The 11,489-nt window shown below is 37.1% G+C and overlaps 1 protein-coding gene across 5 annotated transcripts in view; it reads left to right on the forward strand.

Moving 5' to 3' along the window:
* The window catches only part of KCNIP4 (potassium voltage-gated channel interacting protein 4), a 1,166,197-nt gene extending 1,154,711 nt beyond the window's left edge, over positions 1-11,486 (forward strand). For all 5 annotated transcript variants that reach the window (XM_045474391.1, XM_045474395.1, XM_045474394.1 and 2 more), the window contains 4 exons: positions 5,304-5,411; positions 7,445-7,549; positions 8,156-8,218; positions 9,992-11,486. In XM_045474391.1, the coding sequence (XP_045330347.1) occupies positions 5,304-5,411; positions 7,445-7,549; positions 8,156-8,218; positions 9,992-10,039 (324 nt within the window). In that variant the 3' untranslated portion in view covers positions 10,040-11,486. The remainder of the gene's footprint in view (positions 1-5,303; positions 5,412-7,444; positions 7,550-8,155; positions 8,219-9,991) is intronic.
* Positions 11,487-11,489: the final 3 nt, after the last annotated feature.

Here is an 11,489-nt window from a genome sequence, read left to right on the forward strand (position 1 = left end):
CGCCTGCTAGCACTCTGTCTTTCTCTGTCTCTCAAAAATGAACATAAACATTTAAAAAAAATTTTTAAGAAATATATATTCTTGAACCCCAATAAATCAGAAAAACAGAGGGTGGGGCCCAGCAATCTGTGTTTTAGCAAGCCCTCCAGGTGATTTTGTAGCAAACTAAATTTTAAGAACAATGCTCTAAGCATGTTTTCCACGACCTTGTATCCAGCCCCCTTTTCAACTAAGGGCATATAACTATTACTGTGTGATTTGAAACAACAGGTAAGATTTGTATTGACAACCATCAACCTCATCTGGCCTTTTAAACCTGTCCAGCAATCTCTCTCTGATAAGCCTACCTTCTCATGCTTGGCAGTGACTATTTTGTACCTTCCCAAAAGCCAAATCTTATAGCTTGCAAGTTGTGAATTTCACATTACCTCTTAACCATAGTGCGTTGTATATTACAGGTCTATATAAATTACAACTTTCCAGGAGATAGCAAGGAAGTGTCCTGAGGTCCACCTTCTTGTAGCTTGCACGAGTCACATTGTCTAGTAGCATGGCTGCCTCCTCCTTTCCTCAAACAGCTGATCTGAGGAAATCCAACCCTTTCTGCCATGTCATTCAATCCCAAGCAGATGACATCCACTAAAGCTGTCGTGTGGGGACTCACTACCCATCTTCCTGCTCTTATCAGCTGCTGGCATCCACAGCCTGTTCTCCTTCTCCCATGTCAACTGAAGAAATGTACCTCCTCCCTCCAGAGCTCGGACCCTCTACCTGCACTTGATCTCTCCCCTCTTCTCAGAAGGATCAGTCCATTTCTCATGCTCCCCCCTCTCCCTCACACACATCTTTAGGAATTTTCTCTTCATAAATACTTCCCTCCAGTAATCAAAATGCTCACCTTCAAAAATCTGTCCTGTGATCCCATATTCCTGTTCATTTATACTAGCCCTTGTCCCTCTATTGTCACGGCCACCCAAGAGCTGTGAGTTTTCTACACACAATCTCCATCATTGTTTGCTTCCTCTATTCCAACAGAAAGTTCTCCCATCGGTCATTAGTGACCTCCATGCTGCTGATCCAGTGAACACTTTTCATTGCCAGCAGCATCTTAGTATCGTGATTAACCATCCTTTCCAAGGAAAATGCATTCTTCACTTAACCTCTCATACTTCTTCAGCAGTTTTATTTAGCTCACTTTCCAGATCCCTTGACAGCTTCTCTTCTCTCTGCCTGCTGAATATTGCAATTCTTTGTGGCTTTCTCCTGAGTTCTCTTTTATTTTCTCACTTTAAATTTGTACCCTGAATAGAGATGTGAAATAGAGTACAGTATGCTGGTTCACACAGCATCAATTGTTGAAGACACTACATATACATATACATATACATACATATACATATACATATACATATACATATACAGATATGTATATATATATATATATATATATATATATATACACATATGCTACACCAGTGCTACACTGTACTGTAGATTTGTAGTGAGTTTTGAAATTGGAGTTTGAGCTCTGTAACTTTATCCTTTTCCACATTGTTTTGGCTACCTGGGGCCCTTTGCAATTCCATAGGAAGTTGAAGATCAACTTTTCCAGGTTTGCAAGAAAGTCAATGGTTATTCTTGATAATTTTTTTTAATAAAATGGGAATTGTCTACCTCCTTGGCATGACTAAGCCAGAAACATGCTTAAAGGCGAAAACACTAGAAATAGTCTTATGAAATTGAGTAACAAAATAAGGATGGCTATTACTGTTGTTATATAATATTATTCCAGATATATTGTTCAATACAGTTAGAAAAAAGGAGGTAATTAAAAATGTAAAAATTAGAAAGAAGAGGTAAAGTTAATTCCATTTGCCACTAATATGATTGTACCCATGAAAAACCCAGGAGAATCAATTGAAAAACTATCATATACAATAGAAACACTAAGTTGGTTGGCAGCATAAACAATTATTATACAGAAATCAATAGCTGTCATATGTACAAACAAATCTATTTTAGAATATGTACTAGAATAAAATACCTCACTTATAACAGCAACAGAAGGATTAAAATACCTAGAAATAACTATGACTAAGAAATATGAAAGAACAATTTGGAAAAAACAAAAAGGCCTAAAACATATCAGAGTTTAGTGTGCTAGATAATGGTCCATGAAAAATGTCTACACCCTAATTCCTGGAACTTGTAAATATGTTACCTTACATGGTAGAAGGAGCTTTGCAGGTGTGATGAAGGCTCTTGAGATGGGGAAATCGTCCTGGATTATCTAAGTGGGTCTAATATAATCACAAGGGCCCTTCTAAGAGGGAATAGGAAGATCAGGGTAAGAAAGGAAAGATATGACAAAAGGAGCAGAGACTGGACTGATGTGCTCTGAAGATGGAGCAAGGGGCCACAAGCCAAGCAATGCAGGTGGCTTCTAGATGCTAAAAAAGGCCAGGGAACAAACTGTCCCCCCACATCCCCAAGATGTGCTCCGCCATATTGGTTCCAGGCCAGTGAAACCCATTTCAGACTCCTGATCTCCAGAACTGCAAGATAATAAACATGTATTATTTTGAGTCGCTGGAGTTGTGGTAATCTGTTATAGCAGTAGCAGAACACTGATAATGTTCAGTGACAAAACTGACCCAGACAAGAGAAAGGTCTTTCATAGTCTTAATTAGGAAGACCCATCAACATGCAGCTGTATGTCAATTCTGCCAAAGCTTATCTGTAAATATACCTCAAACCCTACAAATGCCCCAACAGGTTATTCAAAAGATCTTGTGGAATATTAAGACAAACAAAAAATAAAGAAAACAGCTGAAAAAGAAGACTGATTAGGAGAAAATTGCCCTAACAGCTGTTAAAATTACTAAAATGCTTTCATAATTGAACTGATGTAGTAGAGGTGTATATATAAACAAGTTTACTAATAAAATAAAATAGTAATTTCAGAAATACAAACAAATCATAAAAGATTTAAGGATATGATAACCCTTGCATCTCATATCAGTGGGTAACAAATAATAAGTGTGAAAACAGATGACTACCTAAAAATATTGGATACATTCCAAGTGGAATAAGGGTTTAAATGTAAACAAGTAAATTTTAGAAGTACTTAGAAAAAGGCATGGGAGTATCTTTTTATAACTTCAAATGGGGAAGGCCTTTCAATATGACATAAAGCAAAGACCTAAAAGAGTGACAGATTCTAGAATATACAAATAAAAAGTTTCCTGCTTTGCAAAATTCAAAATGAGAAAAATAAAAAGAAATAGCAAACCTGGGAAACAATACTTGAAGACACATCCCAGATAAGGGATAATTTCAGTAATATGTGAAGCAAGAATTTCTATAAATCAAGACATTTGAAAAAAAAAATGTTCAAATTTGTTTATAATAGGATACAAATGTAAGTAATCTGAGAAATAGTAGTTTTCTATAAAATTGAAAGCCATCAAAGTTCAATGCCATATAGTGTTGGCAAACTATAATATTCTTATACATAAAAAAAAATTCTTATTCATAGAGTTTGAGAGGGTAATTTGAGTGCAATTTGGAAGTAACTCTAAAATTTACAAATGTTTAAATCCTTTAAACAAAAATTCCACATCTAAGCATTTATTCTACAGATATATTTGTTCAAGTATGAATTATGTATACATGAGGTCACTCTTTGTAACATTGTTTTTAATAAAACTGGAAATCTTTAAATACTCAATGGGAGACTAGTAAACTATGTTACATTCATACATACTATGAATGTGAAAAAGACTGGAATTATTTCTAAGATTGTTAGGTGGAAAAAAAAAAGTACAGAATATCCTCTCAGCCTATTTGTGTAAAGGGAGGTGGAATATATATAAACAAATATGCCACACAAAACTCCTTGGAAGTAAATTCAAGAAGCTACTAATGCCACCTGCTTATGGAGAAAGAAAAAGGGTGACTGGGTCCAGGAATGGGAGAAAGATTTTTTTTTTTATCAAACATCTTACATATTTTTAAATTTTGAACTATGTGAATATTACCTACATTTAAAAGTAAAGAAATTAAAATTATCATTAAGAAACTGAGACAAGAAAACAGCTATAAAATGATGGAATATGGAAATGCAGAGAAAAAAGGAAATTCACCCAGAAAGCCACTTCTGCATGTCCCTTCTGCTCTTTTGTCCCTACCTAACAATGGATTATCAAATCTGTGTGAGCTCAGAATTAGCACATTGCAATGTTAGCTTTGCTTCACATGACAGCAAATATATAGGGAGTTGATCAAGTCAACATGGTTCGTCTGCAATGCAGTCACACTAGCCTCACCGTGATATTGGTTAAGGGCTCCAACTGGTTGACAAACACAACCAATGCCCTTACTAGACACTGTTCTAAATAGCTTAACTCTCATAATCCTCACCAAAACTTTAGGAAGTGGATACTCCATCCTCCATATATAAAAATTGATGCAAAAGGATATTAAATTGTCAGAGGACGCAAAGCTGTCAAGTGACATAACTGGAATTTGAGTTCAGGTCATCTGGCTTCCAGCTCCATGCTCTAACCCACTGCCCACATGTGTGTTATAACTTGATTTCTACGGAAGTTGGCCCATATCTTTAAGACAGACCATATTTCTTGTTAGCAGATCTTTGTCATGTGAAATGTGCTATGTATGTGCTCCTGCTTGTATTTAATAAGATACAGTGTTACTAGATTTTTTGCAGTAGAAGAATTGTGTGCAATTGTGGTAAAAAAAAAAAAAAAAATACAACCTGGGGCGCCAGGGTGGCTCAGTCAGGTAAGCCTCCGACTTTGGCTCAGGTCATGATCTCATGGTTTGGGAGTTTGAGCCCCGTGTCAGGCTCTGTGCTGACATCTCAGAGGCTGCCTGGACCCTGCTTTGGATTCTGTCTTCCTCTCTCTCTTCCCCTCCCCTGCTCATACTCTCTCTCTCTCTCAAAAATAAATAAACATTAAAAAAAATTAAACAAAAAAACAATACAACTTAGAGCGTGCATCCTGTCATTTGGGTGTCTGCCCTCATACAATTTTCAGTTCCACAGTTGATTTAAGTCACAGCTTCCAATTCAAAGATGAGAATGTTAAAGGTATGGAGTGGCTTATGCCCACAAAGAACTCTGAGAAACAGACGTCCAAGAACACATTACCTTACTAACTAATTGTTCAAAATCGAGGGTTATAACCCTTGCTTCCATCATTTAAGAGACACTTGTCTCACCCTTTGTGTTGTATTTTTTTTTTTAGAAATGTCATATCAAATTATACTTTTCTTTCTAGGATTTCATCAAGGGTCTTTCCATTTTGCTCCGGGGGACAGTACAAGAAAAACTCAACTGGGCATTTAATTTGTATGACATAAATAAAGATGGCTACATCACTAAAGAGGTAAGGAATGCCTCACCAACACCACTCTCCGCTTTTTTTTAACGTCAAAATGTTAAACAATTGAATTTATTAATTTGAAAATAGCTTTTTCAGGAAATCTAAAATATTTTATGTGGTGGTGGTGAAATATTCTAGTAAAAAACGGGCAATGGAAAGGATTAGTTTTTGGTGCATCTTCAAGATGGAAACAAAACACCTAAGAATTATACCCTGGTTTCCTAATGACATTCAAATAAATACTGTAAATCGGATAAAGACTGTGGTTGGAATCAGATAGGAAGAAAATACATTCAAGCCAGGCTAGAATATTTGACCTGTGACCTTCCCCCTCCAATATAATATGGTCCATATGGAGACAATTTTAAAATTACATAGGCTGTGCAATGACCTGTATTGTGCAGAACAGGACCTGGTGCATTAAGGGGCCCCTAAACTTCCAGGCAGGCTATCCAAGAAAGAAGGCCCACAGACCAGATTAAGGTGCTCATATCAAATGGTTTGTTAAAGCAATTAAAACACAGTGAGAAGCAAGGGGAAAGGAATGAGGTAAATTAACAAATTTAGGATGGGGTCCAAATGGGGTTGAAGTACCAACTGAATCCTGGAGGGGGCGCTCAATATCCATACGTCCTTTCTCACTGCCTCACTTTCCTCCCCTCCGTTGAGTTTTGAGCATGAAGCTTCTTAAACAAAAGGTACCCTGGGCCAATGACCTGACCTTGCTCAACTAGAGACATAGGGACAAGTACACCTGATCACAGGTACAGTGTGACCATTGGCCTGTTCAAAGGCCATAGGTTTTGTGTGTTTTGAGCAGAATACACATGGGACCAGAATGGAAGTAAGACCTCATGAATGTTAAGTATTTATGTATATCGAGCATATCTTGAATAGTTAGTGCCTCTTATATCTTGTGTACAGTAATAAAGTAAGGTTGGTACTCAGATGCCTCAGGAATATTTGCTACCTCTTGGCCCTTCAATCCCTATCTCTATGTTTAACATATACATGCTAGTCTTATATTTCACACATTTCATGAATTCTGAAGTCAGACAAACTTCTTGCTACTTATCTAAACTCAAAACATCTTAAAATGTTTATGATTTATAAACTATAAACTCCTTTATCATTAATAATAGAATTGGATACTCTCATCTGTATTATCAGCTTAATCTAGTCTAGACTTTTATTTGGGAATTTCATTATGAAGGCAATAAATGTGAAACAATAAATCTGAATGAGTAATTAGATATTATTCTTACTAATACTGACAATGGAAAGTCAAAAACTAGATTTTGTTTGAATTTAAAAATTAATGAAATTTCAAAGGATTTCTCAGTCATGATATCTTGACTAACCTACATGTGTGATTTCTTCACTTCAAGCCACAGTAGGAAAAAAAAACAATGAAAATCTTCATAAGCTGTGAGACTTACCAGCTAGTTTTAGTATAATTCTCATGATATGGAGTTCATTCTCAATAAATCAACATGTAAGATATATAACAAATCAATAAAACAAAAAACAGTCTATGTGAAGTGTATAGACATCCAAATCTCAAACCAGAACATTCCTGGGGTGCCTGGGTGGTACAGTCAGTTAAGCGTCTGACTCCTGATTTCAGCTCAGGTCATGATCTCCCAGTCCTGAGATCAAGCCCTGCCTCTGACTCCATGTTGGGGGTGGAGCCTGCTTAAGATTGTCTCTCCTTTTGCTTCTCCCTCACTCTCTTTCTCAAAAAAAAAAAAAAAAAAAAAAGTTTTAAGAAAAAACAAAAACCGAAAACAACCAGAATATTCATTTCCTGATCATCTCAGATATGTGGGAATTTACTTCATTTTGAAACCAATATCAAAATTAGTTCTGACATTCTGATCCTGCACCTTTTAAGGCACAAAACTGTTGTGTTTTCCTCTGGGACAACCAAAATTTAACGAATAATAAAAAAATTTTTGAAGTTGAGTAGGAATAATGTCAGACTGGTTTCTTCATATAATGCATGCAGTCTCATGTGAGTGCCTTTTACTTTTCAGGAAATGCTTGATATAATGAAAGCAATATATGATATGATGGGTAAATGCACATATCCTGTTCTCAAGGAAGATGCTCCCAGACAACACGTTGAAACATTTTTCCAGGTATGAATGCAAGTAGAAATCAGAGAGGGGGCAAAAAAGAGTAAATTTCCTAAAGCTTGCAAAGTGTCACGATGATTCAAAAGAATGCAAAGAAAAAAAAAAAAACTTTTACTGAAAGGGACAAAATAATAGACCATGAAGTATCATACTAATGTAATAATTTTGGATTTGAATGCATTATAATACTGATAACTACATTTATTGAACAGTCACTATATCCTGGAAAAAACACTAAGGAATTGCCATGTTTCACATGTTTGTTTCTGGGTTTGTTTTCAATTATTCTCACAAGAATCCTTAAAGTTATAAATCCTCATTAGCCTCAATTTACAGATGAAAAAACCAAGGCTCTGAAAGTGTCCGCAAACTGCCTGAACTCTTTCAGAGCTAGAGTGCCAGATTTTATGTAGGGCAGCAATTCTAGATCTCCACCACATTCTTTTGAAAAGGGAACAGCTTAACAGCAGTTGGTCATATGATTCTTATCACTAAGAATGAAGCAGATCCTCCCCATAAAACAGGCAGGTGGATTTTTCACTCGCTTCAAGTGTCAGGGTAACAAGGGATAAGTCGGAATAAAGTTTCTTGTTCTTTTCTTCCAAACAGAAAATGGACAAAAACAAAGATGGAGTCGTTACCATAGATGAGTTCATTGAAAGTTGCCAAAAAGTAAGTTCATAGTAGTAAAGAAACTATCCCTTTTGCTTTCATAACAGCCAGACTAAGTCAAGTCAGCTAGCCACCATGAACTGAGCACAATATAAACTTTACCTAAGCTTACCATTCGTACGCAGCTAAGAGAAGCTAAGCTACCACTCTAAAAACAATTGTCAATTTAATTGTAGTTCATTAATTAACATTTATAGAGTGCCTACCCTTAGGAGAGCCACACAGAAAGCCCTAAAGATAGAACTATTACAAGTATACTGCATTTTCATTCCTTAAATCCTTTAGAGTATTCATTACTGAGGGTAAAACATATGTGAGCTTTGAATTGCTCTTTGCCTAAACTTAGCATATAACATATTATCTCCATAGATGTATAATTCCAGTACAGCCAAGTGTACTTCACAGGCCGAGTTTGCATCCGATTTCTGAGAGAAACGCGTTGCTTTAACGTAGGCGCACCCGAAATGGCTCTTTGGCTGCGCCAGTCATGGTCTTCAGTGATAAAAACAAAGCACAGAAAATTCAGAGGAGAAACCCAAGTGGTTCTCCACTGTCTGATGGGAGATTAGTTTTAGCTTACCTAAAGTTATTTGACTTGATGCATGGGTAGAGCCACAATTATTTTTAAATAAACATAGAGAGGATGAGGTTTGTTGATACTTTAGCTTTTCTCTTTATTTTCAAGTTGATACACTTTTCCTTCGTTGGCGCCTGCTTGTTTCTCAACTCACATTTCGATGTGGCGGCCTTTGCAAGGATCAATTTGGTGGTATCAGTCCGCTGATGCAGTTACTTACTTGGCTGATGCAATTACTAGCAGGGGAAGTCGGCACAAGTTCAGCTATTTATCATTACTGTAAACAGCTCACTGAGTGCCATTCATATACAATCTCCAAGTGCCCCTATAATGTCAAAATCTGTGCTCTTCAGTTTCTAGGGAATATGCTAAATTGCACACAGCCACTGTCCAAAGTCCCTTCTCTGGCACTGAGAGACCATTCACTTTTTTTTTTTTTTTTTAATGTTTATGAGAGAGAGAGACAGCAAGCACACGAGCAGGAAGAGGGGCAGAGAGAGAGAGAGAGGGAGAGAGAGAATCAGGCTCTACACCACCAGAGCAAAGCCGAACGTGGGCCTTGATCCCACCAGGGGAACCGTGAGGCCATGACCAGATCCCAAATCAAGAGTCAGAGGCTCAAACAACTGCACCACCCAAGCACCCCATGAGACCATTCATTTTTAAAGGCTCCTGAAGGCCATACAGATTTAGCCCTAAGAGACCCAGAAAGAGAGGTGAAAGGACTACAAACACGTCTCCAAACCCCACCTCCAATCCTGAATGAAGTTGGCTCTTGGCTCGCACACAAACCCTGCTTCCTTCTACATGTACAAATCTCTGTGATTTGGCCTGTGATCTACCTGGAATGCCAAAATTTTGCATTTGCTCCATTTTTTTTTTTTTTTTTTTCTTACCCTCTATGCCTCTCTAGTTTCCATTCTGGCTTTCTAATTTGAAAAAAAAAAAACAAATCTCTATTGACACCAAGTAAGATTCAAATGAAATACTGAAAGCCTGCAGACTTTACATTTGTAAAATGGGCTCTCCATAGTGATCTAGATGGAAAAGGGATAGAATGATACCTATATGTGCAAACACTTAGTATTTGAGCTTTTGGCACACGCAGTGGGGGGCGGGCAGTACTCAGAAGCAGAACAGTGTACTTGCCCTTGCAGCTACGTTTAATTTAATCCCACTGTGTTTCTCCCTTACAGGATGAAAACATCATGCGCTCCATGCAGCTCTTTGAAAATGTGATTTAACTTGTCAAATGCATCCTCAAACAGACAAATGTGAACTATTGTACCACACTTAAACTTGGAGCTACCACTTTTAGCATAGATTGCTCAGCTTTACACTGAGGCATATTATGCAAACAAGCTTCGTTTTAATATAAAGCAATCCCCAAAAGATTTGAGTTTTCCAGTTACAACTCTGCATCCTTTTCATAATGCCACTGAGTTCATGGGATGTTCTAAGTCATTTCATGCCCTGTGACTCTTCAAAAGTACAGAATCTGGCAGAGAGTTTTACTGATTCTTTAGCCATGGGATTATTCGGCTTTCCCATTACCATTGATTTTAAAATATCAGTGTTTTTTGCTACTCAACTGTATGTATTCAGCCCCAGGATTTTAAATGTTTTCTAAACTATTGGCATCTGCATTTAATTTCCAGAAATTAATTTTCATGTTTGTATGCTGTAATTCCATTTATACACTAAGCAAACAAAACAAGATTACTATGATTAGTAACAAGCAAACACACAGTCCCAGTTTCTATGGATTTGCTGCTTTCTGTTAAAGATATTCATTTATCTGGCATTTTTTACAACATGAAACAAATTAGTTTATCACCAGATGTCAGCATATGCCTAATAAAGCTTATTTAATAAGCATTTCTTAATTTTTCATAATACATATTATAGCCAAGGCCTACATGATATGTATAATTTTAGATTTGTTCAATCCTACAGGTGGACTATTTTCTATCTTGTCACTAAGTGGAAGTCCGTGAAGGTGTGGAACAAAGCAAGGATGTTTATAGGCATATGCAAAGGGTCAGGGTATCTGTCCTCGAGTTACATGGTAATGCTTAGTAACAAGTAATCCCTAGCAGCATTGAGGGCCTACTCCATCCCCTCTCCCTCGACTCCTTCAAGACACCTTTCTATTACATGCCATTCAGGGACAAAGAAACCTGGACTACCCCAAGGCCTACAGGGAACAAAGAGCAAGCAGAATTCACTTTGAAAGCATCAGTGACTCCATTTTATCAATAACTACCATACCAAAACTTCGTTAAAGATGAAAATAAATGGTAAGCAATTCACCTGGACTGTCTTTATGATTTAGCTCATCGTAACACTCCAGCAATTCAGATTCTCTTCAATGATCTTAAGCCAAAATTGTCAAGTGGCCACAACATCACTTAGGATACACACACTTTCCCTACTTTGCAGAAATACCACAAAGACCGAGAGGCTACAGTGGGAGGAAATTAGCGACTGTCCTTGCAACACTAAATCAGGTATCTATTCTGGTGTAGAGATAGGATGTTGAGAGCCGCCCTGCTATCACCAGTGTAGACATTCAGAGTAGTACAGTACATGTACACTGAAATCCGCCATCGCGTGTTTGTGTAAACTCAATGTGCACATTTTGTATTTCAAAAAGGAAAACGAAAAGCGAATAAAATGTTTCTAACTCTACTG

Source organism: Leopardus geoffroyi, chromosome B1 (genome assembly GCF_018350155.1).
Source record: "Leopardus geoffroyi isolate Oge1 chromosome B1, O.geoffroyi_Oge1_pat1.0, whole genome shotgun sequence".
Taxonomy (NCBI): domain Eukaryota; kingdom Metazoa; phylum Chordata; class Mammalia; order Carnivora; family Felidae; genus Leopardus; species Leopardus geoffroyi.